Source organism: Delphinapterus leucas, chromosome 6 (assembly GCF_059928025.1).
Source record: "Delphinapterus leucas isolate spDelLeu-1000000601 "Yukka" chromosome 6, BTC_Dleu_Yukka2, whole genome shotgun sequence".
In the NCBI taxonomy this organism is placed as follows: Eukaryota; Metazoa; Chordata; class Mammalia; order Artiodactyla; family Monodontidae; genus Delphinapterus; species Delphinapterus leucas.
The window spans coordinates 124,331,512-124,358,606 of record NC_143134.1 but is presented as its reverse complement, the minus strand read 5'-3'; the positions used below and the strand labels follow the sequence as shown (position 1 = coordinate 124,358,606).

The following is a 27,095-nucleotide window of genomic DNA, read 5'->3' as shown; positions in this document are numbered from 1 at the left end:
AGTGGGTTTCAGTTCCTGGCCAGTGACTGAGGTCGGGTTGCGGCGGTGAGAGCACCGAATCCTAGCCACTAGACCAGCGGTCAGTGAAAGGCCCTGACCCTAAGGCTGTGCAGAAAAAGAATTCCCACAAAGACGGAAAGCAGAGAAACAAGGAAAGTATTTATTAGGAGAAAAAGGAAGTACAGTACGTGTGGAGAGACACACAGGTAGGCTCAGAGAGAGCACCCTCATGACAGTCTGAATCACTTTTATGGGGCAATTCTTCCGGGTTTCCTTTGGCAAACCATTTTGATTTTCCTGGTTCTGAGTCTGTATTTGGTATATCTCAGGGTCCTCCCCTGTGTCTGCGCGCATCTCTTAGCCAAGATGGATTCTACCGAAGAAGCCTATGGGTAGGTTTGGCCACTTGGCATCGCTCCCCTTTTCATTTCCAAGAAGGCTTTCTGCACTGTGTCGTTGGGGAACTCTCCTGACTTCAAGAACGAGGAATATATTGTTTCTTATCTTCTATCTGGGCAGGGCCCAGCCTCCTCCCTCAATTGTCCTGTTATTCCCATCTTGGAGTATCGGTCCACAAGGAATGAACTCAAATCATTTGCCCTGGGGGCCCATCTGTCTCTTGCCTCATCTTCACTGAGTTTCCCCGCAATGTTTGCATCTTCTGTGATGCTAGGACGCTGTGACCAGGAGACCCTAGTCGTGCTGAGTCCTTTATCACAGGTGAGGCTCCCCTGTGCCCGCTTTGCACTCGGGGGCAGCACGGTCGGTGGGTCCCTTCGCCACAAGGGCCTCCTTCCTGCTCCCTTGAGGGCCACACGCCCCCACCATCTCTAACCCAGACGGCCGCTAGTAAAGCAATTGAGTTGAAAGACGGCAGACCCTCGATTTTCCACAGAATGTGGGGATTCCCAATAAACACGAGGCGCTGTGATGCCGCCCGGCCTGTTGACTGCAGTTTCTGACCAACACGTGTGGGAGCAACACCGACTGTTCCCAGGGCCACGTCCATCCAGGAGCTGCAGCCGGCTGGGCCCTGAGGGGACAAGAGCCCACAGGCTGTGCTGAGCCCGCTCTGGACCACCCAGGGATCTGCCCCATGCTCCATCTAGCTCTTTCCCAGGGTCTCAGGGGAGCCCGAGGTGACCTAGTGGGGCTGGCACCCTTGGGGCGGGCCCAGAACATGCCCTTTGAACCAGGTCTCGGGGGGGGGGCTCCTGCGCCCTCAGGTTTGACAGCCTGTGACTCGCCCTCCTGCACATGCATCCTCCAGATGCCACCGTTTCCCTGGTAACTCACTGCAGGGAGGGGTGCGTGAGGACATCGCCGGAACTGCCAGCAGAGCTGTGTGTGGGAGAAGACCCGAGGAGACCCCAGGGACGACCCCTAGAAGGGAAGGGGCAGGAGGGGAGGAAGATCTTTCTGGAGCGGGTTCAGACAAGCCTAGGTGCTGAGCAGTAGGTGCACGTGCTGGGGAGCCCTCCTGAGGCCCAGAAATGTCAGAGCTGAGACGGCAGGAAGCAGTGGGCTCCCCGCGGAGGGAGTGGGCAGCCGGGGCCTGGAAAGCACCAGGGAGGGGCCAAGTTTGAGGTTCACCAGCAGAGACCGCTGGGTAGGGCCGTGAGCTGAGCAATCCTGGGCAGCACAGAACTGCTTTGCCTTGTTTATTGAGGGGAAGTATGCTCGCAGCAACGTGCAGTGATCTTTATTTTCTTAAAGTCTTTTCTTCTTATTTATTTATTTGGCTGTGCCAGGTCTTAGTTGCTGCACATGGGATCTTCTTAGCAGCTTTCAGGATCTTTTAGTTGTGGCACGTGGGCTGTTAGTTGCAGCATGCGTGGAGGATCTAGTTCCCTGACCAGGGATTGAACCCGGTCCCCTGCGTTGGGAGCGAGGAGTCTTAACCACTGGACCCCCAGGGAAGTCCCAGTGCAGTGATCTCTAGTACATCCTGAAGACTATCAAGTCTGTTGACCTTAAGAATGAGCAAAAGTGGATTTATTTGGGAACATCAGAGGAATTGCGATTTGGGACAAGCAAGCTATAGCAAAAGCCATAGGTAAGTCCAACAAACAAAGGAGAGGAATGGTTATTTTACAGAGAAAAATGAGGAAGTTGAGAGGTTTGTGTGGGTTTTGCTTTTTGTTGCTGTTGTTGTTTTTTGGTTTGTTTGTTTTTTATGAAAGCCCTTTGGAAAAAAGTGAGAGTTCAGGGTGAGGATGGTTTCTCATTGGCTAAGTTGTGAGGTAGTTGATTTCTTGTACAAGATGCAATGTACATCTTTTCCTGTTGGGGCCTGTGATAGACGATTCTTCCCTGTTATGATTCTTCTGTTGTAGTTCGTAATTGACTGTTGACCTGAAGCAAGATAACAGCCAATTATTTTAGCAGCAACATGGGTTTATTCAGGAACAGTAAAGAACTGGAAACCAGAACAAGCAATCTAGGTGAAGCACAAGCACGTGCAGAGAACAAAGGTGAGGAGACTCTTTTATAGAGGAGAAGGGGGAGTTGCGAGGGGCTGTTCTAATCAAAGAATCCATTGGCAGAAACTGGGAGTTGGAAGTGTGGTGGCTTTTCATTGGCTGCACTGTGATGGTCTCTCATTGGCTGGGCTGTTGCTGGGAGCAAAATCTTCCTTCCTCCTGCTGGGAGTAAGTAGTAACCTTCCTGTTGGGTCTGCAATTAAGGCTGCGCGATGGGGTGTGAGAGCTCCCCCTTCTGGCCTCCTGGCTGCAGTTTAGTGAGGGTTCCCTTTATTACTTTTCACAGGTCCAATGGATGAAGACCCCAAGAGCCCGCCTGCCGCTGACCCTACGGCGGGCCCCCCAGGCCCCAGCCCCTCCAGGCCCCCGGGCAGGCCCCTGGGTCGAGACCTGGGGTTCGGGGCACAGGAGCTCCCCGCCGACGTGGCGGAGAGGTGGGACACCTGCTCAGGGTTAGAGCCAACCGAGAAGGCCTGGGCGATCCCCACTGCTTGCTCACAGGCCTTGGGAGAGCCGGACCGGGTCGCAACAGGACGCAAAACCGCGGATCCCGGGGAGACAGGCTCGACCGGAAGCCAGCTCCTCCTGTTACCTTGGCCACCGCACAGCTAGGAAGCGGTCGGCGCATGCGCAGAATGGCGCCGCCGCCAACCGCTGCAGGTCCCGTTTCTGCGCACGCGCGCTGCGCCCGCGAAGGCTGGTCGTTGACTGCCGCGCGAAAGACGCGTGGGGGCGTCAGGCCCGCCGAGCGCTCTGCGTCTCCGGGAGCCCGGCCTCCTGACGCCGCCAGCGCCCGCTCGCTTTCACGTGTCCGCGGCCCGCCCCGCCTGGGGGCGCCTGGGCGCTGACTCTGAGCCCGGGCCGGAGCCCGGACGGCGGCTGCTGGCGGCACCGCAGGTGCTGGCGGGTGAGCGTCCGGCGGCGCCGGGCCCGAGTCTTGGCGTGGGACAGCCGGGCCGCGACAGCCTCCCCGGGACGGGACGCCCGGGACCCAGCCTCGGACACGGGCATCTGAGACCGTGAGGAGAGACGAGGCGGGGCGCTCCCACTCCCGCTGAGCGCAGAGGCCGCTCTGGCCCCGCGCAGGACCCCAGTCAGGCTCGCCGCCGCCCTCCGCCGGCGTCTGGTCTAGAGCAAGCCCCTCCCCAGACCCCGGACCAGAGCTCCGCTCCCCGAACGGTTTCTTCCTGGCATCCTCCTCCCGAGACCCCCCGCCCCCAAGTCCCCGCGGTGCCTGGAGTAATGACCGCACCTTGTTAACCACAGTTGTCTGTGGTGGCCTTTGGCACAAGGACCCCGGACTGGGAGCCTGGGCTCGGTAACGGTGGGCCCATCTGAGGCCCCTGTGCCTCTGTCTGTCCGAGGAGCCACCTGTCCTTGAATGGGAAGTAAGTTCACGCTGAACTCTGGTATTTCATTGACACCCTCAGCATTGAGTGTGTGTGTGTGTTTCTAGGAATAACTCCGTCAGTGGGGTTTTGGTTATCTGATTAGATTTGTATTTTAATTAGGTGGAATTTTTTCTCCTGGCCGCTGACATCTGCTTCCTAATGCTTTGTCTGCCTGTCTGCTTTCTCATGTCTTCAGTCGTCTGTCCTTCCTCAAGCCGACCTCTTGAGCTAAGACATTCAGAAGGTTCCTTCTCAAACCCATTTCCTTTGGATAAACTGCCCCGTCACCATTTAAAACTTTATAAGGACTTCTTCCTCTGATTCGGGTGTATGTGTCCCAAATGCTGCTTTTGTCTTACTTCTGCCTAGAATCAGGAGGTTTTTGTCCAGCCACTGATAGGAGACCAAAGGAGGAAAAAACAAAACAAAACAATTAATATGATCTTCCTTACCTTCATTCTGTAATTTCTCTCATGGTCTCATAAAAATTAAGGAAAAACAAAACTCTTACACGTTTTCCCCAGACAGACCCTGCAAGAGGTCCCTTCTGGTTCTTAAGTTTCTTTCACATCTCTGCTCCCGAGCTTAAGTTGTGAACATTGAACTTGACCTCACTTCAATAAATGTGCCTGCTGGGGGTTTCCCTGGTGGCTCAGTGGTTAAGAATCTGCCTGCCACTGCAGGGGACACGGGTTCAAGCCCTGGTCCAGGAAGATCCCACATGCCGCGGAGCAACTAAGCCCATGCACCCCAACTACTGAGTCTGTGCTGTAGAGCCTGCGAGCCACAACTACTGAAACCTGTGCGCCTAGAGCCCGTGCTCCACAACAAGAGAAGCCTGCGGACCGCAACGAAGAGTAGCTCCCGCTCGCCGCAACTAGAGAAAGCCCACGCGCAGCAACAAAGACCCAACACGGCCAAAAATAAATAAATAATTTAAAAAATAAAGTGATGGAAAAATTGTCAACCAAGAATTCTATATCCAGCAAAACTGACCTTCAAAAATGTGGGAGAATTTAAGGCATTCACAGATAAACAATAGCTGAGGGAGTTCATCGCCACCAGACCTGGCCTACGGGAAATGCTCAAGGTAGCCCTTCAGATTTAAATGAAAGGATGTTAGTACCTCAAAGCCATAGGGAGAAATAAAGATCTGTGGTAAAAGCAAAACCATGGGCAAGTATAAGAACCAGTATTACTGTATTTTGGGTTATGACTCCACTTTTTATTTACTACATGATTTGGAAAACAAATGCATAAACAACAATTACAAATTCATGTAATTGTGCACACAGTGTACAAACATGTAATTTGCAATGACAACATAAAGCAGATGGAACTGTTTAGAAGCATAGTTTATGTGATTGAGTGAAGTTGTCCACCTCAAGTACGCTGTTATAAATTTAGGATGTTAAGTGCAATCTCCCTGGTAAGCAAAGAAAATATCTAGAAGATATACACAAAAAAATCCACAAGGAAGCTACTAGAGATAATAAATTCAGGAAAGTTGCAGGGTACTAGATCAACAAACAAAATCAGTTATGTTTCTACGCACCTGCAATGAACAATTCAAAAGGAAATTAAGAAAGCAATTCCATTTAAAATAGCATCTAAAAGAATAAAATAATTAGAAATAAATTTAACCAAGGGGGTGATTTAATTGTACACTGAAAACCATAAAACATTGTTGACATAAATTAAAGAAAACCTAAATAATTGGAAAGATGTCCTTTGTTCATGGGTAGAAAGATTTTTTTTTTTTTTCTGGCTGCACCATGCGGCTTATACTTAGTTCCCTGACCAGGGATTGAACTACAGCCCCAGCAGTGAAAGCACCGAGTCCTAACCACTGGACCACCAGAAAAGTCCCAGGAAGACTTAATTCTAAGATGTCAGTACTACGCAAAGTGATGTACAGGTTCAGTGCAATCCCTATCAAAATTCCAACAGTGTTTCTTTTTTCTTTTTTTTTTTTTGCAGAAATTTTATGTCAATCCTCAAATTCATATGGAATTGCAAGGGGGGCTCTGAATAGCCAAAATAATCTTGGAAAAGGACAACGTTAGATGACGCACATTTCCCAATTTCAAAACTTCCTACAAACGCACAGTGTTCAAAACAGTGTGGTGTTGTCATAAGGATAGACATAGACCAATGGAACACAAGTAAGGCTCTAGAAATAAACTCATATCTATGGCCAATTGATTTCTGCAAGGGCAGTAAGTCTATTTAATGCGGGAAATAATTTGTCTTCAGCAAGTGATTCTGAGAAAATTAGATTTCCACACGAAGTTGGACCCCTACGTCACACCATATGCAAAAAGTTAACTCAAAGTGAATCAATGACCTAAATATAAGAGCTAAAACCACAAAACCCCTAGAAAAAAACATACAGGTTAATCTTCATAACCTTGGGTTTGACAATGGATTCTTAGATAAAACTCCAAAAGCACAAGCAACAACAGACACATGTTGGACGTCATCAAAGTAAAAATTTTTGTGCACCAAAGGACACTATCAAGAGTACAAAGGCAGCCCACAGAATGGGAGAAAATATTTTCAAACTACAAATCTGATAAGGGTTTAATAACCAGAATATACTTTTTAAAACTTCTAAAACTCAACAACAAAACCAAAAACTCTTGAAACTCAACAACAAAACCTCAAAAAAAACCCCAAATTAACAAAAAACTAAAACTCAACAAAATGAAGAATGAAAACACCTTTTATAATGTCAAAAGGGTACATTATATGTTATGTATAATTTAACACACACACACACACACACATGAACGTGGGCATAACTGCAGGTGCCGCGTGGGTCAGAGCTGAGAGCACTGGGACCTGCTTGGGGACACCCCTTGCCCATTCAAGACATTTCTCCAAAGAAGATTTATAAATGTTCAATAAGTACATGAAAAGATACTCAATGTCACTAATCATGAAAATGCAAATCAAAATCTGAATGACAGACCACTTACACTCATGGGATGCTACTATGAAACAGAAAACAAGTGTTGGCAAGGATGTGGAGAAATTGGAACCTTTGTGCGCTGCTGGTTGAAATGTAAAATGATGCAGATGCTATGGAAAACATATGGAGGTTCCTCAAGAAATGAAACATAAAATTACTATATGATCCTGCAATCCCACTTCTGGGTATACCCCCCAAAACACTGAAAGCAAGGTCTTGAAGAGATATTTGTATACCCAGGTTCACAGCAGCATTTTAAACAATAGCCAAGAGTTGGAAACAACCCAGGTGTCCACTGATGGATGAATGGATATGCATAATGTGGTCCATCCATACAATGAAATATTATTTACCGTTAAAAAGGAAGGAAATCCTGACACAAGCTGTGACATAGATAAGCCTTGAAGATGTTATGCTCAGTGAAATAAGCCAGACACAAAAAGATAAATTCTGTATGATTCCACTTACATGAGGTATCTAGAATAGGCAAATTCATAGGGACTGGACAATAGAGGTCACCCCAGGCTGGGGGAGGGGGAATTGGGAGTTGTTGTTTAATGAGTGAATGGTTTCTGTTTGGAAAAATGAACTAGTTTTAGAAATAATGATGATGCATTAAAGCCAATGCATTTAGGGACTTTCCCTAGTGGTTCAGTGGTTAAGACTCTGCGCTCCCAATGCAGGGGGCCCAGATTCTATCCCTAGTCAGAGAACTAGATCCCACATGCCGCAACTAAAGATCCCATAGGCTGCAACTAAGACCCAGCGCAGCCAAATAAATAAATAAGTAAGTAAATAAAAGAATATTTGTGTTTGGGGGGGGGGAAAGCCAATGCATTTAAACGTGGTTGAAAGTGTATAATTTAACACACACACACACATACACACACACACGAATATGGCCATAACTGCAGGTGCTGCATGGGCCAGAGCTGAGAGCCCTGGGACCTACTTTGGTACCTCCCATCCATCCCCCCTCCCCACCCTTGGTTCCTGGCAGCTTTGAGGTCTGAAAAGGGCAGAGTAGGTTGTGATGAGGGACTGGGCCTGGCTCCCCAAATCTGTGGGCTGTGGAGGGGGCATCAGGCCCCAGCTTTGTCCCCAAAGTCAGTGGCCCCGGGCAGTTGGGGGAAGGGCCCTGGACCCCCAGACATACCCGAGTGTTCAGGGTCACCAGGTGTGGCAGGACAGTCTCAGAGGGAATCAGAATGCACCTCTCTGGGCCTTTTCAGTTCCACCCCAGGCATGGAGGAGCTGCCTGGAGGGTTGGGAGTGGGGAACGTGGTGGGTCTGTGGTGGGGGTGTTGGGATCAGGCCCCTGAGCTGATAGAGGAAGAGATGCAAGTGGGAGCAGCCTGGGGAGGGGCTGCCATCCAGGGGAAGGGGCTGTGAGTCCTTGTCCTGGCCCCCACCCTGAAGAGGCCGTTGGGGGCCTTCAAGTGTAGCTCTCTCAACACAGGACAGGAATCCCTAGGTGCGGGGATGGGGACCCAGGAACAGGGACACGGGAACATGGGAATCTGGGCACACAGGGACACGGAAAAGGGGGCATGGGGGTGGGCACACAGGGATGGGGATACGGGGCCATGGGGGACATGGAGTCACAGGGATGGTGCCACAGGGACGGGGACATAGGGACATGGGAACACGGGGACGGAGACACGGGGGTGGGGACATGGGAAAGTGAGGAACACAGGGACACAGGGATAGGGACATGGGGATGGGGACAGGGGCTGTGGGATGATTGTGGTGTGGCACTGGGTGACCTCAGGGTGACTACACCCATAGGGTGGTGTCATGTGATGGACAGTCATTGTCACCATGCTGACTGCCACAGCAACAGTCCTGGGACTGTGTGAGGGGAAGCCAATGGGCCAGCTGGCCCGGTTTCCCGGCTGTGGCCAGAGCCCAGGACCCCAGCCCAGCCTGGGCCGTCCCAGCACCAGACAGTCCAGGCCTGGGCAGAGTCTGGGGGTCGAGCTGGCCGGGGACAGTCTTGGGAGTCTGAACGGGTGGCTCCCCTTCCCTCTGCTGCCTGGGGCGGGGCCACCTTCCCCACCTGCTCTGGGCCTGGCTCACTGCCCACGTCCCCAGCAGGACTGTGGTCAGCACGGCCCCACCTGTGCTGAGCGGGCCGCCCAGCTTGGCCTGTCTGGCCCCTCACCGGGCCCTGGACTGGCACCGGGGGAGAGGTGGCCCTTCCGTCCTCTGGGTACTGCGGAGCCAGTGAGGGGGCTGGCCTGATGGGGAGGGGAGGGGGTCCCAGATCCCAGGCTTGGCCTCCTAGCCTTCTCCACCCCCACCAGCTGCCCAAACTCCTGCCTGGGCTCCGAGGCCCCCGCTCGCCCGGACCCTGCCCAGCCACACGGGCCCTCACTGTTGCTCGGACAGGACAGGCTCTTCTTCCACGGCGGCCGACCCTCTTCGACGGAGCCCCCACCCCCATCCTCCTAAGGCTCCCTCCCTCCCTCTCAGGGCTCGTTCTGAGCAGCTGCTCAGGAGGCGGCCTTCCCCAACCCTGCCCTTGACAGTGACCCTCCCCTGGGGCTGCCCACTGGGGGGCCCGACCCAGGACAACGCCGTGCGGCCAGGAGGCGGCTGGGCAGCGGGGCAGGCACTTCCCGCCCGGTGCGTGTGTGGCACGGCGCCCGGCCCTCAGCAGTGGCCGCTAGAGGACGGGTGACTGGCCAGGCACGTCCCCCGCCCCAGCACCGGGCCCTCGAGCCCTCAGCCCACTTCCTGTGCCCCCATAGCGACCATCTTCATGGTGACACAGGAGCGCCAGAAGCTTGAGGACCCGGAAGCTGGCCGCCGGCAGGACACGGCAGAGCTGCTCACAGCCCCGCCCAGGCCGTCACGTGAGGGCTTCCTGCCGGTCACGTGACCCCGCCCACCTGACCCGAAGCTGGCGGGCAAAGTGAACATGAGCTCCCCGCCCCAGGCGGCCCCGACGTGGGCCCTGGCCCTGGTGCTGGCCCTGCAGCTGCGCAGCCTGGAGGCCGGGGGTGAGTGCCGGCCCGCGGGCCCCCCACCCGGCACCCCCAGGTCCCCCCCGCTGAGCTCTGTGCCCTCCAGCCCACAGAGCCACGGACCCTGAGTTTCAGGAGGCCTACTTCGAGCAGCTCCTGGACCATTTCAACTTCGAGAGGTTTGGGAACAAGACCTTCCGCCAGCGGTTCCTGCTGTCAGGTGAGGTCGCCCTGGGGACAGTTCCTGCTGTCGGATGAGGACCGGCACCCCACGCCTCACCCGCCCCCTTGCCTCCATCCGACAGAGAAGTTCTGGAAGAGGGGCGAGGGGCCAATATTCTTCTACACGGGCAACGAGGGGGACGTGTGGTCCTTCGCCAACAACTCGGGGTTCATCCTGGAGCTGGCGGCGCAGCAGGGGGCCCTGGTCGTCTTTGCCGAGCACGTGGGTACCGGCTGGGGCTGGGGGTGGGACTGGGGGCCAGACCGGGGCGCGGGGTCAGTGACCCCTGGTCTCCTGCCCACAGCGGTACTACGGAAAGTCTCTCCCGTTCGGTGAGCGGTCCAGGTGCCGCGGGTACACGGAGCTGCTGACGGTGGAGCAGGCCCTGGCCGACTACGCGGGGCTGCTCCGGGCGCTTCGGCAGGAACTTGGGGCCCAGGACGCCCCCGCCATCGCCTTTGGCGGGAGGTGCGTCCTTGTCTCCTTTCTCTCCCGGAACAAATGCAAGCCTGGCCCCGGCCAGAATTTCTGTGGGTCCTAGAAGTTTGGGGTCCTTTGGAGGCATGGGGTGGGGGTCTCTGAGAAAGGAGAGAGGAGGCAGGTGTCGTCGCGGAGGCGCACTGGGGCCGGCGGGAGCGGGGTGCTGCAGGGGTGGCGTGGGGAGCCATCCGGCTAACCCTGCCCCCCTGCCCAGCTATGGGGGGATGCTCAGCGCCTACATGAGGATAAAGTACCCCCACCTCGTGGCGGGGGCGCTGGCAGCCAGCGCACCTGTCGTCTCGGTGGCAGGCCTCGGTGACCCCTACCAGTTCTTTCGGGACGTCTCAGCAGTAAGTGAAGCCTCCGGCCCCCGACCCCTCCCCCAAGCAGCCCAGGCTGCGGGTGCAGCCACACCCTTCCTTCCTCCAGGATTTTGAGGGCCAGAGTCCCAAGTGTGCCCAGGCCGTGCGGGACGCCTTCCGGCAGATCAAGGACTTGTTCCTACAGGGAGGTGAGGAGGCCGCCCCCTGCCTCCCTGCCCCCCATTCCCCCTCCCCCACGTGTGCCTGAAGACTCCAAAGGCCCTTGTCCTGCTCCTCCTGGCAGCCTATGACACGGTCAGCCAGGAGTTCGGCACCTGCTGGCCACTCTCTGGCCCAGGGGACCTGACCCAACTCTTCGGGTTTGCCCGGAATGCCTTCACCCTGCTGGCCATGATGGACTACCCGTACCCTACCGACTTCGTGGGACACCTTCCTGCCAACCCCGTCAAGGCGAGGCACCCACCCCTGGCTGGCGGGAACCCGGGGAGGGCAGTGTCCTGTGGATAGGGAAGGGCCCGGCTGCCCTGGGGTGGTCAGAGCTGGCCAGCCCCAGGACCTTGCACCCACTCTGGGACCTGGGACTAGGGAAGGTCTCGAGGGGGGTGGCCGGCTGAGGGGCTTTGCTGGCACCCACAGGTTGGCTGCGACCGGCTGCTGAGTGAGAGCCAGAGGATCAAGGGGCTCCGATCATTGGCCGGTGCGTCTGCCCACCTGCCTGGGCTGGTGTCAAGCGTGAGGGGCCCAGTGTTGGCAGGGGAGCGGGTGGGCTGAGGAGTGGGCGGGCAGCAATGAGGGCCGTACGGGGCCGGGGAGCGCAGAAGCCTCCACTTGGTCCCTGGGGCAGGAAATGGCCATCCCCGTCACGGCCCAGCCTGGAGAGCGCGAACCCAAGGGCCTTCTGGGAGGTCCCCAGTGCAAAGGGCAGCACACCCCACCTCAGCCCACCGTGCTGGGAGGGAGAACATCAAGGTGGGCTGCCCAGCTGCCCTCAGCAGCCAGGCCAGGAGCTGATAGTACAGGTCCCAGCCACTCCACTCCTCACTGGGCCCATAGGACCCCAGAGCCCCTGACACCTGCTGGACCCATCTAAGGGGGCAGGGTGGGTGTCCAGGCACCCAGCCCCAGTACCCCTCTCCCCCAGGCCTGGTGTACAACTCCTCGGGCACGGAGCCCTGCTATGACATCTACCTGCAGTACCAGGTCTGTGCCGACCCCACGGGCTGCGGCTTGGGCCCTGATGCCAAGGCCTGGGACTACCAGGTATGTGGGAGCTGGGGGCCTGGGACTGCCAGGTATGGGGTGCTACATGTGGTGTCCTGGCTCCCTGGCCTGATGGTGGTGCGGGTGTCCCGCAGGCCTGCACTGAGATCAACCTGACGTTTTCCAGCAACAATGTGTCGGACATCTTCCCTGACCTGCCCTTCACTGAAGCCCTGCGCCAGCAGTACTGCCTGGACACGTGGGGCGTGTGGCCCCGGCAGGACTGGCTGCAGACCAGCTTTGGGGGAGGCGGTGAGGCTCAAGACAGGGTTGGGGGCGGCATCCTTCCCCCTGCACTGAGCTGCCTCTGTTTCCCACACTCCCTAGTCCCCCTGGGTCACAGATCTGGGGGGGCCCCACCCGGTACCCACCACTGCTTGCTCTGTCCGTTTCAGACCTCACAGCTGCCAGCAACATCATCTTCTCCAACGGTGACCTGGACCCCTGGGCCGGGGGAGGGGTGAGTCAGGCCAGGAAGTCCCCGCCCCGTGTGGGTCCCAGCACTCGTGGCCCTGCACCTCCTTGGTTTTTGTTCCAGTCTCCCTTGTTCCCTCCTCTCCCTTTGTTGGTTCTTTTCCTGACTTCTGGCTCATTCATCTTCACGTTTCATTTCTAATGGGACCGTTCAGGTCTATGCAGTCACCTCGAACTACTGCTTTAACTGCACCCCACAGGCTGGGACATGCAGCCTCCCAGCAGGTTGTGCTGTGAGGCTGAGGCCCAGAGCACAGTCTGCACCCCTGACACGGAGGCTCCTTCAATGATACAGATTCAGAGCAACCTGAGCATGTCAGTCCTCGCCGTCACCATCCACGGGGGAGCGCATCACCTGGACCTCAGGTGCGGTCCTGCCTGGGGAGGGGGTGTAGTACCTGGCCTGGGCCGATGGGTGGACGTGGGCTAGGGTGGTGTGAGGCTCGGGGCCTGCCAGCCCTGCTGAGTGTCCCCCACGCCTGCTCCTCAGAGCGTCCCACCCAGAAGACCCCGCATCTGTCGTGGAGGCGCGCAGGCTAGAGGCCACCCTCATCGGCAAGTGGGTCGAGGCAGCGAGGCATGAGCAGTGGCTGCGGCTGGCACAGCACAGGGGCTCCGAGGCTGAGGGGTGCTCCCCCAGCAGGACCAGGGAGGACTTGCTGGGAGCCTGAGGCGAGTAAGCGGGGGAGGAGCCCCGGCCCAACCTCCTGAACCTGGAGCTCGGCCAGGGTGGGCAGGGTCTTGCCCGAGGGAGAGGCCGGACAAACACTGGTGGCCTGTCAGGCATGTCCTGTCCCACGTCCTGTCCTGTCTTGAGGCCCTGGACACAGTGAACACACTTACACCACCTCCTAAACTCCGCTGATAAATAAAAGAGTCCTCAGCTCCCATCTGTGTCTTGGGTGACGGGGGATGCCGGCCTTTCCTGCGGCGGCCAATCCACACCACCACGAGAGGCCACCCCAGTGATTGTCCACCTCCCTTCTCAGCTGTCCTCTTCATCCTCTTCGTCCCCAACCACTGCAGTGTCCGTCTGGGGAGCCCTGCAGCCCCCAAGTCCCCCTGCTTGGGGCCAGGCCTGGGCGGGGCCGGGGGGCAGTCTGCCTCACTCAGCGGACTCAGGCCCCACCGTGTGGGAAGCCTGCTGTCCCGAGTCCCACACCCACTGCTGCCCAAGAGGCTCCTGCGCTGGGGTATGGGGGGCGGGGGTCGCGACAGGGAGCATCACGCGCCCCCCAGCTGGGGAGGTCGTGCCAGGCAGGCAGCCACAGCCGTGAGAGGCAGGGCAAGAGGCCGACTGAGACACGGGCCCCGCACACCTGCCGGGCACCTGCCGGGCACGGAGCCTGCAGGGCCCGTGGGCAAGTGGAGGGCGGCAGCCCTGCCTGAGGGTGAGCGCACAAGGTGCGAGCGGAGGAGGGGCCACAGCAACAGGCCAGGCCCTGCCTGACCCCGGGTCCGGTACCTGTGTAGAGGCTTCTAGGGGTAAGAACGAAGTCTCCTCACATTTAACACAGAGAAGGGGCTGGCCTGTCCTACAGGGTCACCAGGGCCTGGGAGCTAGGGCCACTCGAGGCCCAGGATCCTGGCTTCTCTCTGGAAAGCTACCCCGGGGTCAGTCCTAAGGCATGGGTGCAGCCGGCTAAAGAAAAGGAGTGAGGGCTTCCGTGATGGTGCGGTGGTTAGGAATTTGCCTGCCAATGCAGGGGACACGGGTTCGAGCCCTGGTCCGGGAAGATCCCACATGCCGCAGAGCAACTAAGCCCGTGCACCACAACTACTGAGCCTGCACTCTAGAGCCCGTGAGCCACAACTACAGAGCCTGCGTGCCGCAACTACTGAAGCCCGCGCACCTAGAGCCCATGCTCCGCAACAAGAGAAGCCACCGCAATGAGAAGAAGCCCGCGCACCACAACGAAGACCCAATGCAGCCAAAATTAAATAAAATAAATTTATTTTTTAAAAGAAGGAATGAAATAGGTTGACCAGGCACCCTGAGAAGGAGCCCCAGGCGCAGACACCCCACACGCCAGGGAAGCGGGCAGAGCAGGTAGGGCCCACCATGCTCACTGGCGCCGGCAACCGTAACAGGCATATTCTCACCCTGGGTGCCACTGTGGCCAGCACCTGCCCCGGGAAGCTGACACTCCCAAATCTCCCCCCCCCCCGGGGGCAGGGGCAAAGCTGACCTCTGGACACGTCAGACCTGACCCAAACACTGCCCCTGCCGCCCCTCCCCGTTTCACAGTTGCGATTCCGGAAACAAAGACACAGCAGGTGCCAGTTAGAACAAATGTACTTTTATCTCCACGGAAAAGTCCATCAATCAGGGCTGGCCTGGGAGCCAGTGAACTTGCCGGCCCAGCCCCGCCCAGCCCCTGCAAGGGCAAGGGGAGGATCCCTGAGTCCAACGTGTAAACACCACAGCCAGCCAGGGGCCCAGATCCCCATGAGGTCACGGATGCCCCCTGAGACCCCCGGGTTGGGGCGTGTTCACAGGCTGTGAGGCCCCGAGGCTGAGCTGTACCCAGGCTGTCCCCGCAGCACCTGTCTCTGATCTCATCATGGGCTCTGGGGACCCAGTGTGGCCCAGGGTGACCAGAGGGCCCAGGACCCCTAGGAAGCCCTGCACGGCCAGCAGGAGGGCATTCGGGTTTCAGGAATGTAGTCACGATTTGATTTTCTCAGGAAGAAGGAAGAGGCTCCCCGGGTGGACAGGACCTCCCTAAATCACAGCACTGATTTATTCCTACTCGTTCCTAACGGTGTCCCGACGAGAACCAGGCAAGGAGCCCAGAACCCGTGGCAGAGCACCAGAAGCCCAGCGGCCACCCCAAGCAGCTATGAGGCCCCGAAACGTCCTGGCCCAGCTGCCGCTGGCCTCTGTCATCAGCCCGGCCTGGAGCACTTCCAGCCGGCTGGGCGGACACTGCACAGCCAAGGTCAGGGCCAGGGTCATGCCCACAGGCACCCTCCATGACAGGACTCATGAGTCCCCCGGGCAGCGCCCACTCGGGAGCCGTCCCGCCCTAGGAGGGGGCCCAGATGGGCAGGGGGTGAGCCTCCGTGTTGAACACGTAAGTGTCCAGGCTGAGCAGGTCTGGGTCGTCGGAGAAGAGCAGATACAGGTACTTGAGCGTCTCCCCCAGGAAGAAGCTCTCCATCTTGTCCCTGGGCTGGGGATTGCGGGGGTCCTGGACGTTGCTGATGGAAGAGTAGCCACCCGAGGGGACCTGCACGAGAGCCAAGGCCGCAGCGTCACGACGCAGGCGCAGCCCCTTCCAAGGGCTGCGGGCTAGAGGCCCCCCAGGGCAGGGTCTGGGGCGGTGAGGACACCAAGGCCCACAAGGGGACTGGCCGCCCCGGAGGTCAGCCGTGGTTCCTCCAGGGACCCCCTGGGGGATGCCAGCAGCCTGCAAGTGACCAGATGGAAAGTGCGACCTCCAGAACCTGTACAGGTCTTGCAAAAGCCCGGAGGTCACCCGAGGGGTGTACAACCCAGCACCTCACGTGCCACGGGGCAAAGACCAAGTCTCAGCTCTGCTGGGCTGGGCACTGGGCCCTGTGCAGGGCGAGACCTTCTCTGAGCCATGGCCCCGGCTGTATGATGGGTGGCTGGGCCTGAGCACAGCGGGGGTGGTGGCGGTCACAGCACCCGTCCTGGGGAGCAGCGGCCGAGAAGTCACCTCCGGGTGGGCAAGTGCCGCCCAGGCCACAGACGACCCAGGAGGGACACGCTCTGTGCACCTCGGGCCGCTGCAGGGACCCGCCCCGAGACAGGAAGGAGGGATGCCCTGGCCCCCTGGTCATGTACACCTTGAGGGCAGTGCTGGGCAGCTGGGCCCTCGCGGCCGGGGCGGGGCCTCCCCCACCCAGTCCACGCGGCAGGCGACGGCGAGGAGCTGGGGATGAGACCCAGGCGGCAGGCGGGCCCTCACCCTCGCGTACGCGTTGAAGCTGCGCAGGATCTCCCAGCCCCAGTCCTGGTACTTGCGGTGGCCCGTGAGGCGGTACAGGTAGAACAGGCTCTCCACCGTCTCGGGCCGCAGTAGGTTGTGTCTGTCGGCGGCCTGGGGAGGAACGCGGGCTCAGGATTAGCCTCGCCACACCCCTGCCCTGGCGCCCCTGAGCCACACCGGCCCCAGCGTGGCTCACCTTGACCTGCACGTCCTTATGGGACTTCTGGGGATGCAGGTTGAAATGCACGATTTCGGGGCTCAGCCCCGTCTCCATCTGACGGTTCATCTGGTAGCAGGTGTCCATGAGCGCCTGGGCCAGCTCCATGTGGTCGGCGGGCAGGCCGTGGTGGGCGCCCAGAGCTAGCGTCCCTGGCAGGAAGCACACCAGGTGGTCCTGGAATCAGAGAGTCACCTCACCACCATGGACCTGCGGCCTCACGGGTTCCACACGGGTCCAGCGTTATCAGGCCTCCCGTGTTCCCAGGAGCCAACAGGCCTGAGTGCCGGCAGGGCTCCAACAGGGGACTGAACTGCAGGCCACACACCGGGGCCCCACGTGCACAGGGCAGAAGCTGCTAGAAGGACCACCACCTCCCGGGGAGCAGATGCTGACCCGGGTCTCCCTCACCTCTTGCCCCAAACGGCCGATGGAACACCAGCTGCAGGAGGGCGGGGGAAGGGGGGCTGGGGGCAGGGGTCCCCCGGAGCATGGGAGGCGGGGCTTGGAGCAGGGGAGGGGCCCTGGCACCACACAGACCTCAGCTCCCCGTCACGGGACAGCCCAGGCTGCGCAGCCCACGTCCACTCGGGACGGCTCACACTCCGTGGCCAGAATCGCATGGTTCCCTCCGACGTCCAGAGTCTCAGAGCCATCCGATGTCAAGGACAAAGGGCGGAGCCCCAAGACCCCACTCGGCCGCGTCAGACCAGGCTCACCATCTTGGCGCTGAAGCGGCCGTGGGCGAGTTCCCCCACGAAGGTCAGCTTGCCGGGTTCAGATCTGTGCAGCAGGTGCTTTCTGATTCCCTCCACGGCTTCGAGGTAGTCTTCCAGTAGCCTGTGCAGACCAGCAGGGCCCGTGTGCGCAGGCCAGGCGGGCGCACAGCCCCCGTGTTCCGGGAAAGGGCACGACCCTGAGCACCCGTCCCCATTCTCGCAGCTACCCTGTCTGGGGTGGTGCCCCGCCAGTCTCCGCGTGGAGGCCCGCGTCAGCCCCGTGGGCTTCTGCCCCTGCCCCTCACCAGGGCCCGTGCCTCCCAACCAGCCCCAAGGGGCCACCAGAGACCAGTCTCTGCCGAGCCCCTGGCCCCGACGCGCTCACCCCGGTTCTCTGAACCAGCCCGCGGGCTCCCCAGTTGGTGACACCCTCGTCTCACCCGTGGGTGACGGCTTGGAGCTGCCCCTGCCCCTGATTCTGGGTCACTGTCACCCCTGGGCCTGAGACTTGAGGGTTAATCTCTATTTTCCAACCTTGACAAGGAGCTATGGCTGCTCCCCGGGAAAGCGTGCATTTTCAGGGTCAGGGCACTAAGCTCGAGGAGGCCCAGGTGGCCCCGGTCGCCTGCCGCAGGAGCGGACGCCAGAGGGGCGGCCACAGGCCCGAGGAAGACCCCGGCTGCCCGGCACTGACGAGCCATGGACCCCAGCGGCCGGCCGGGCCCTGGCTCTGCACACAGGCTGTGAGAACCCCGCCCTGCAGAGGGGCCCGGCCCCGGCTGGCGTGGCTGCCAGTTCCCACCACCCTGAGAGCTGAGAAACGGGCCTCACTGTGTCTCCTTCTTCCCACCCTGGATCCACTGCTTCAGCAGGTACTCGTAGTAGCTGTCGGCCCTGGCGCCCAGGGTGAACACGCCCAGGTGGGTGAAGAGCCCGCTGTTGGTGTTGATGAACATGGGCACCAGCCCATCCTTCTTCCCGCGCAGGGAGTGCACGCGCCTGGTCACCTCCTCCACGGCCTCCTGGGGCACAGGAGGGCAGCGCAGTGAGCAGGGCGGGCTGCACAGAGGGCTGCGCTCCCTGGATGCTGTCGCCCCGACGGGCCTGACCACAGGGCTGAACCCGCCCTCGCCACGGTTCTCAGCCCCCACCCTTGGGGGACATCTTAGGAGCAAGTGGCCACCGTAGCGCGTGTATGCGTCCTGACAACGTGCACACGACCTCTTCAGTCCACCGACAGGCAAGGGACCTGATGACGCACTTATACACAAAGATACGCAGCAGCCCAACACGCAAACTCAGAAGACGAACCACTGACTGTCAGAAAAGTCGACCCAGCGAGACACAATCACACACCCGCTAAGAGGTACAAGTATGGCTGGACAGCACACGACGTCTGTGCAGGACGGGACCCGGCAGGAGCCGTGTTGTCCAGATCCCCAGTGGGACACAGGCCAAAGCTCAGCAGGTGACCGTCCAGACACGCGGTCAACCCACACGATGAAGCCTGTCTGCGTTGGAAAGGAAGGATTCTGACCAGTCCTGCAACCTTGAGGACACCATGCTCACTCAGCGCCCAGACTGCAGTCACTGCAGGAGGGACACGAACTGACCAGAATGGGGCCCGTGCCAGAGCCCAGCCCTGTGCGGCTGCCAAGGGGGGTCGGCAAACAGTGCTGGGTTCAATCTGGGTGAGGGAATTGTTCTGGAATTACATAACGATGACGGTCACAGACATGTGAGTACACGCAATGTACACAGAAAACAGGATTTCTCGATATATAAACTAAATCTCAATTAAAAGCAAAAGGGAAGGCATCCCTGGTGGTGCAGTGGTTAAGAATCCGCCTGCTGGGCTTCCCTGGTGGCGCAGTGGCTGAGAGTCCACCTGCCGATGCGGGGGACACGGGTTCATGCCCCGGTCCGGGAAGATCCCACATGAAGCAGAGCGGCTGGGCCCGTGAGCCATGGCTGCCGAGCCTGCGCTCTGCAACGGGAGAGGCCACAACAGTGAGAGGCCCGCGTACCACGAAAAAAAAAAAGAAAAAAAGAATCCACCTGCCAATGCAGGGGACACGGGTTCGAGCCCTGGTCTGGGAAATCCCACATGGCGGCGGAGCAACTAAGCCCGTGTGCCACACCTACTGAGTCTGTGCTCTAGAGCCCTGCAGCCACAACTGCTGAGCCCTGCAGCCACAACTACTGAAGCCTGCATGCCTAGAACCCATGCTCTGCAACAGGAGAAGCCACCACAATAAGAAGCCCATGCACTGCTACGAAGACCCAACGCAACCAAAAATAAGTAATTAATTAATTTAAAAAAATAAAACAAATAAAATGCCATCTTTTAAAAAAAAAAGGAGGGGGAGGAAAAAAGCTGAAGGAATAGAGGCAACCTTAGAGGAAGGCCCACAGGCAGAGACATCGTCCACAGGAGGGGCCCCGCCTAAGGCGGGCGAGCAGACACTGCTAGAGGCAACAACACACAGAGAGCCAAGAACAAAACCCACAAGTCAGCCCTCCGTTCCACGTGCACCTGCTGGTCCCACCACACAGCAGGAGCCATGCCAGCAACACCGCTCCAGCCGCCCGCCCAGGACAGACATGTGTGTGGGCACAGTCCAGGTGCCACAGCTGGGACAACCACGGTGTCATCTGCACTGAACTGGCTACAAAACCCGGTGACTCCACACATCCCACGGCAGCAGCCACGACAGAGCCGGCCGCCCTCGCTGGCTCAGAAGAGTCCCGGACAACAGTAGGTGGACCCGGGGCCACGCAGAGCACCACACAACAAGACGTCCACTGCCAGGACCCTCAGGACAGAGGACTGCACGGGGGTCGGGCCGGGCAGAGGACTCACCCTCCAGTCAATGCCTTTCATGCCTGCACCTCTGATATCACGAGATAATGGGATTCACCAGGAAAAACGTGGGACAAAACCAAAAACTCACTGGTCTCTGGCCCCAGGATCAATGACCACACAGACCTGCACCTGCCCCACTGAAGCAGAGACGGCCCCGCTGCAAACCCGCTCCAGCTGGAAGCACAGCCCCTCCGTACCTGAAATTTCTTAACTCCCGTGAGACGGGAGAGCTCTCGGAACTCCAGCTGAATGCTTGTCACTTCGGCCACCGTGCTGTCAGAGGTCCAACGCGGTGGGTGGGCAACTCCAGTACCGATGTTTACGTCGGAGTACGGGATCTTCGAGGGTGTCTGGAACGCAGGCATTAACCGATCTCCAAAGTCCTCCTGATACGCAACACAGCGACGAGTCAGTGATTCCTGTCCCAGAGCGGCCTGCCTCCATGGCATGACGCTAACCTGTCACCCGTTTCCATCTAATCCAGTGGAGAGATGAGTTTGCTGGCTTCATGTGGCCCCACCCCTGAAGAGCTGCAGAAACCGAGCTGGACTCAACCAGCTCTGAATGACCACGCCTGCGGGCAGCGGGGCCACTTCAGCCACGCACGTGCACGGAAACAGACTCGAGCACGTGGAGGGGAGCGCAGACTGCAAACAATGCCTCCCCGCCCTGATCTCACGAGAAAAGGACCGACTGTGCAGCACTCGAGACCCCAGGGCCCCCAGGACATGAGCCGACCTGGTGCCGGGACACTCACGGCCTTTTCCAGAAAGAGGACATCCCCGGACAAGTGGAAGGCGCTCAGGAGACCCCCCAGGATACGGATGGTACTCTCAAACAGGTTGACGTCCACATTTTTCTGAAATAATAACTTCTGGGACACCCACTTCCTGGCTTCTTCAAATTCTATCACATGAAACAGCAGAGATACAGGAACAAATTAACAGTCCAAGCGTTTCCCTGACTGCTCCCTCTGGGGCCACATGCATCCCCTGCAGGGTTTCAACATCACTTCCTAGTGCAAGAGGGGACCCTGAAGGCTTCCAATCCCGCAAAAAAAATCGAGCCAGTGTGCAGCTGGGGGAAGGCCATGCAGCACGAGGTCAAGCGCTCGACAATCACAGCCACGCTACAAAGGACCACGAGGGTGAGTGAGTGGCAGGCAGTCTTCAACCCAATCAGAAAACTTAAAGCAGGTGTTTAAAATGCCAGTTTAGAAACACCTAGAGACACACCATCCCAACTTAGCCCCATCTGCGCGGCACACGAGGACATTAGGGAGAGATTCGGGGCGCTGGCGGCTCCATCAGATCACGTGTCACCTCCCACCACCGGGCCCCGCCTGACTGCAACAGAAACACGGGCTGGGAACGCCCCTGGAAGCCCACCTACAGCCTCACTCAGCTCTGGGCAGGGGGCGCAGGGGACGCTTGTCCTGAGCATCCCCAGGCCGCCTGGACGTGAGGGGACAAAGGAACTGCCCACGGCCGGCACGGCCACCCTGGCACCCAGGACAAGGGGAGGCGCAGCCCAGTGGGACACGGCGCGTGGACACCTTCCAGGTCAGGCTCGCTCGGGCCCGAGGGTCACGCACGAGAGCTCGGCCCCCCATGCTAGGGATGAGCAGATACCTTTCTTCAGACCCAAAATCCACATGGTGTCCAGGGCGTCGATCAGCGTGAGGCCGAGGCCGAACCACTCGCTGAAGGACTTGGACACGGGCTTCAGCTCGTCGTGGCCCCAGGCGAACTTGCGGTATCCGGCCCACGCGTGGCGGAAAGCGGCGACCACAGCCTTCTGGCGCTCGTTCTGCGAGGCTGCGAGGAGGGAAGCGGGGCATGGGCACCCGGACAGAGCTGTCCTGCAGCCCCTCGGCGAGGGAGGCAGACGGGGGGCACCGTGGGCTGCAGTGAAGGTCTGAGCAGGACCCGCTGCCTGGCCCGGGCCCATCCGCCTCCACCAGAGCCCGGCGGGGACCACCCTCCGGGGGGCAGTGAACACTTGCAGAGCAAAGGATCGGAGGCCACGGGACCACTACGGCTGCGATGTGCAGTCTGGTTTGGGGACATCAAACGTGACAGGTGCTGGTGACCCGGACAAAAATACCTCATCTGGCGGTGCCACGTCCTGCCCGATCAGCTGCGGGCACTTCCAACGGGGACAAAACGGGGAGCAGACACCACCAAGGCCGCTCCGACACTCCCCAGGGCGCCCTCGGGGCGCGTCCAGAGGCTGCTTCCCGCCACACGCGGGGGGACCACGTGCACACACGGGGCTACCGTGCAGGGGAACACGTGTGTCCACAGCTTCACCACACGTCCCGTCAGTGTCGACACCCACGGCTCTGCCATCCATTTCTGACCCCACACGGTCGCCCCGTGTCCCCACGTGCGTGGCCACGAGTCCCCACTCCGGGCTCTCCTGTCCTCCCTGGGGGCTCCAGCACTGAGAGCAGAGGGTCCCGGCGGGGACCCGGACTCAGTTCTCCTGTCCGTGGAATGGGAACAGGACAGACTGACCCCTCAAGGGGCGACATGAGGACCGCAGCACCCAAGGCCCCTGGCTGCCCGCACACACATGTTCCTGTGCGGCTGCAGCGCCAGACACGGGACAACAGCCGCCAAGGAGCCCCACGTAGTCAGCAAAGCTCTAAGGGGTGCCAGACGCTGAGACCCGTGCGTCCTTGCACCTGGGTGTCCAAGGCTGAGAAGCGCTTGTTGGGACGGCAGGAGCCCCCCGCCGCCCCACCCCTCTTGTGCGTGTCCGCACGCCCCCTCCCTCAGAGTGCCCGGGGGAGGCCCGAGAGGGCGCAGGTGGGACCTTACCTGGACTGTTCCTCATCCTGAGGGCCTGCGGGGAAGGCCTGGGGGCGGCCTCTGCCTTTCTCGGAGGGAGCTGGGGGCCCTGCTCCGGTTCGGTCCCTGTGCCCCTCCAGCTGCAGCGGGAGTAGAGAGAGCACTCAGGGCAGGGGCAGAGGTGCTGAGGCCCCGAGGTCGAGGTCGCAGCCGAGCTGGGCTCAGACTGGGCCTCCACGCCCTCCCACCCCCCACGGGGCACACACTGTCTTCGAGGAAAAGGAACCAGAAGGTGCATTATGCGTCAGGCTGGTTCTCTTGTTTTCCAGGAAAAGAAACACCACAGAGACCGCCTGACGGCCTGTGCGTCCTCATTCAGTCCATCTCTGCTGTACCTGACGCGGCTTCCCTGCGCGTCGTCTTCCCAGCGAGCCTCGCCGGCTGCCTCTGCCCTCCTCTGGGCCTCATCCTGCCTCCTGTCCTTGGCGGCTCCATCGGGGGCTCTAATCTGCAGGTTGGGTGGTCTCCGTCGGAAATGCCTTGGAGGCTTCTGGACAGACACGAGCAGAGACAAGAGTCACTCGTGAAATGATTCAATCGTCCATCTGGGACGCTGCCCCCGACTGACCCGGCCCCGTGCAGGGAGCACTGTGGACTGGCAGAGCAGCTGCAGTTTCCCAGAGGAAACTGTTTTCATTTTTCATACGACGGGCAGCTCTGGGAGGAGCCCCTTACTCGCCAGCTCCTGGCCCTGACTACCCGGCTGGAGGCTCTGCCAACGGGCGAGTGCCACCCTGGACAGCGGGTTAAGCCCCTGGCAGGGACGTTTCCGGGTGTCAGACCCTGAGGCTAGCAGGGCCGGCAGGGTGAGAGCCAGCACGGCCCCATGGATGGAGCTGCAGACACCGTCGCAGGCCCGCGCCCGGACTCCCCAGCTTCATCCTCGGAAAGGCGTGGCAGAGGTGGCCGGTCAGTGACAGAGCGCTGCGGGGAGGGCAGCGCCCCTCCTGGCTCCCAGCCAGCCCTGACCAGTGCGCGTGATGGCAACTCCTCCAGGACGTGAAGACGCTGAGTTGTGAATGGAAAAGTCTCTGGAAATCTTGCTGGTGGATCCCGGAAAGCATTCTCCTTCCAAGGATTCAAACCCCACCAAGCTGGGCCCCCCTGGTCAAGAGCACGGGTGTGGCCGAAACAAGGATGCATCGTTGCTCAAACAGGTCCTGGGGACGAGGGCTGGCGTCTGAGCGGGAGAGAAGGTCCGAGCGGCCCCAGGACTTGTGCCAGGGGAGACACGGGTGTTCAGCCCCTCACGTCCAGCCCCTCCTAGACACCAGAGACGGGGTCGTGGACGCTGAAGTGGGGAAATGTGCCGCATTTTGCTTTCACAGGACTGTGAAGGTCAGTAGGCAGAAGAGCAGCCACAGAAGCGGCAGAAAGAATGGTCGTGGCTCCAGAGGAGAAATTCTCTTTTCTACCCACAGACCCTCCAGTGAGACACGGGGAGAACGGCCGCCTGTGTCTCCCCGGGGCAGCCCTGCAGGGGTGTGAGGCCAGCACCCGTCCCAGGATCCTCTCCCTAGGGGGCCCTCGGCACACCCGCAGTGGAGGGTGTCCCCAGGTGCAGAGCGCCCCGGGTTCTCCAAGGCCATCCCCCCCCGGAGCCACTGCCCTTTGCAGGGGACTTTCCCTGGCTCTCTGGCTGCCCAGACTGCCCTCTAGTCTCCACGTCCTCCCCCCGCCCCACCTCCCCCCCACCGGAAGGCGCCCCAGGGCTAGGCCTCGCCCCTACCTCCCCCTTTCTGGACAGCAGGCACCACGCACCTGCGTACTCCCAAACCTCTCTCCCAGGCCCCGACTGACGCTCGGGCCCCCAGCAACTCGGTCTGGGCAGGTCCAGAGCGGAGTGCCCACCTGAGTGTCCCCCGCCAGTAGCTCCCAGAGAGCTCTGGGTAGGTGGGTCTCGCACCTACCAAGGATCCGGCACAGCAGATGCACAAAGAAGACGAGGGACAGAATGGCCCTCTTCCTTTCCCCCTGTCTCCTTCATCCAACCAGCCCAGAGCAAGAAGTGTGATGTTAAAACCTCAAACAAATGGTAAGAAACAGAACCCTTCCCAGACTGTCTGAAACAGCATGTACTGTTTCGAAATGCTTCTGGCACGGGCCCGGGTTACAACTCCACGTACAGTTTATTCAAAGTACCTGAGGTGACACCCCCGCGAAGGTTTCCAGGTTCTCAGCTGCTCTCTGAGGAGCTGGCAAGACGGGTGGATTTGCGGGTCTCATCTTCGGCCCTTCTGCCGACCTGCTGCCCACGGCTAAACGAGAGAATCTACTTTATCTCAAATTCGCCACAAAGCCTGGAGAACATTCAACGTGCACTCGAGACAGCATCCACACAGCTATGACTCCGTGTAAAAGGACGCGGTGGGACCTCCGAAGAGGGCAGTTCAAGCAATTCAAGAATGGCCAAAGGGAATCAAACCTTTTCCAAAGCCCCTGGCCGTTTCTGTCCTTATCCCCACCCACATCCCCGTTGCTCTGCCTTTATGATTTCCGTTTCGGGAAGGGCACAAGGTGGCACACGGGCCATTTACTGGAGCAAACCTACAGCAGCTCTGTAGCCTTCCTCCTCAAAGAAGCCACCCTAGAGCAATTCAGAAGGGACCCTGCACCTCCTCACTGGCACCCTGCCCGGCCCTTCCCAGCTCCCGGTGGCGCGTGTGAGGAATCCACGCGACGCGTTCAGACTCAGGACCTGAATCTCACTGTGAGACAGAGAGAGTGAGATGCTGGTCCTCACAGCAGACATTTGGGGAACAGTCACACAACCTCAAATTAACAGCCACCTCCTAGCCGAGGCTTGGGAACACTCTACGCTTCTCTGTGTTTCGACTTCCTGCCAATGTGTCGACGTCTATGCCTCCTGCAGCTGCGAGAGCGCGCTGCTGCCGCTTCGTCCGCCCTCAGGAACCCCCACGGATCACAGCGGAATCGTGGAGCTGGTACCTTTCCACTCGTCGGCCACACTGATGTAGGACAGGAGGCCGCAGAGCATCAGGAACGCCAGCAGGAAGAGGACCACGTTCCGCTGTAACCTCGACAGCTGCTTCCATTTCTGAGAGGGAGAGACAGACAATGACACTTTTTACTGAAAAGAGCACAGCTGGAAATCGCTCCCACTGTGACACACTCCGTGGGGGCGACGAGGAATTCCGGAGCCCAGCGTGGGCTCTGCTGCTTTTGAACCGGAGGAAGCTGCCTCTCGGCAGCGGCCGCAGGCTGGGATGATCCTGCTGCAGACGACACACCGCACGGGCCCGCGTTCGAGGAGAATGCAAACCCACGCGGAGGCCGTTTCTGGCTGACACGGGGACAGCGGGGAAAGACCGGCAGCCCGCGTGTGCTGGCTCAGGCTCCGCCGGCCTCGCCTCGGCCCTGCAGCCCGAGACCCCGGGAGCCGCGTTCGTGCGCTCGCCCCGGGGAGGCCCCCAGGCCGCCCCTCACCCGCCAGAACGAGCGCCGCCTCAGGCCCTGGCCGCCGTCGTAGCTCCGGCCGGGGCTCAGCGTCACCGAGATGAAGTCCCTACGCGGCGGCAGCGGCGGCGGCGGATACATGACAGCGGCAGCGGGCCGGGGAGCCTCGCCCTCCGGCGTCGTCAGGAGGCCCGGCTCCGAGCTGGGCAGGGAGGCCGGCAGGTCCGACGCCGGTAGGCGGCCATCGCGGCGCCCTCGACTCCCCGCCCATCGCTCTGAGCCAATGCGCCTTTGCCGCGCCCTCGGAGTCCCATTGCGCCTGCGCCCGCCGTCGCTGCCCCTGCGTGCGGGCTTACATCCCACGGCGCGCCTCCGTGCGTGCGCGGTGACGTCACGCCCACCCTGCTCGCTCCTGCGCACATCTCGCTGGTGTGGCTGCGCAGCCGGCGGGGTTTTCGCTCGAGCCGGTTCCCGGGATTTCCCTG

The 27,095-nt window shown here is 59.6% G+C and overlaps 2 protein-coding genes across 4 annotated transcripts; one reads left to right on the top strand and one right to left on the bottom strand.

Moving 5' to 3' along the window:
* The first annotated feature begins 9,720 nt into the window (after positions 1-9,720).
* Positions 9,721-13,465, top strand: DPP7 (dipeptidyl peptidase 7). Of its 2 annotated transcripts, none has more exons than XM_022578090.3 (13): positions 9,721-9,853; positions 9,924-10,037; positions 10,123-10,262; positions 10,345-10,508; positions 10,735-10,870; positions 10,950-11,031; positions 11,127-11,293; positions 11,480-11,540; positions 11,985-12,103; positions 12,199-12,355; positions 12,499-12,563; positions 12,873-12,943; positions 13,068-13,465. In XM_022578090.3, exons 1-13 carry the CDS (start codon positions 9,772-9,774, stop codon positions 13,246-13,248), a joined length of 1,539 nt encoding a protein of 512 aa, XP_022433798.1. In that variant the 5' UTR covers positions 9,721-9,771; the 3' UTR covers positions 13,249-13,465. The 2 variants fall into 2 exon arrangements, with proteins under 2 accessions (XP_022433798.1, XP_022433797.1); XM_022578089.3 differs by having other exon boundaries at positions 11,955-12,103.
* Positions 13,466-14,514: 1,049 nt separating this feature from the next.
* Positions 14,515-26,852, bottom strand: MAN1B1 (mannosidase alpha class 1B member 1). Of its 2 annotated transcripts, none has more exons than XM_022578092.3 (13): positions 26,641-26,852; positions 26,143-26,251; positions 25,336-25,451; positions 23,529-23,683; positions 23,164-23,273; positions 21,970-22,155; positions 21,096-21,244; positions 20,536-20,724; positions 18,304-18,494; positions 17,473-17,593; positions 16,733-16,930; positions 16,516-16,647; positions 14,515-15,810 (listed from the first exon to the last, which is right to left on the bottom strand). In XM_022578092.3, exons 1-13 carry the CDS (start codon positions 26,749-26,751, stop codon positions 15,607-15,609), a joined length of 1,971 nt encoding a protein of 656 aa, XP_022433800.1. In that variant the 5' UTR covers positions 26,752-26,852; the 3' UTR covers positions 14,515-15,606. The 2 variants fall into 2 exon arrangements, with proteins under 2 accessions (XP_022433800.1, XP_022433799.1); XM_022578091.3 differs by having other exon boundaries at positions 16,526-16,647.
* Between the last annotated feature and the right edge of the window lie 243 nt (positions 26,853-27,095).

What these genes read in the sequence shown, in the direction of transcription:
- MAN1B1 (XM_022578091.3), bottom strand. Translation starts at nt 26,751, where the DNA reads ATGTATCCGCCGCCGCCGCTGCCGCCGCGTAGGGACTTCATCTCGGTG. An exon ending in GGCGGCGCTCGTTCTGGCGG is followed by an intron (nt 26,252 to 26,640) that starts GTGAGGGGCGGC and finishes TCTCCCTCTCAG; the next exon opens with AAATGGAAGCAGCTGTCGAG. An exon ending in TCCTCTTTCTGGAAAAGGCC is followed by an intron (nt 20,725 to 21,095) that starts GTGAGTGTCCCG and finishes GTTGCGTATCAG; the next exon opens with GAGGACTTTGGAGATCGGTT.
- DPP7 (XM_022578089.3), top strand. Translation starts at nt 9,772, where the DNA reads ATGAGCTCCCCGCCCCAGGCGGCCCCGACGTGGGCCCTGGCCCTGGTG. An exon ending in TGGTCGTCTTTGCCGAGCAC is followed by an intron (nt 10,263 to 10,344) that starts GTGGGTACCGGC and finishes TCCTGCCCACAG; the next exon opens with CGGTACTACGGAAAGTCTCT. An exon ending in GGACTTGTTCCTACAGGGAG is followed by an intron (nt 11,032 to 11,126) that starts GTGAGGAGGCCG and finishes TCCTCCTGGCAG; the next exon opens with CCTATGACACGGTCAGCCAG.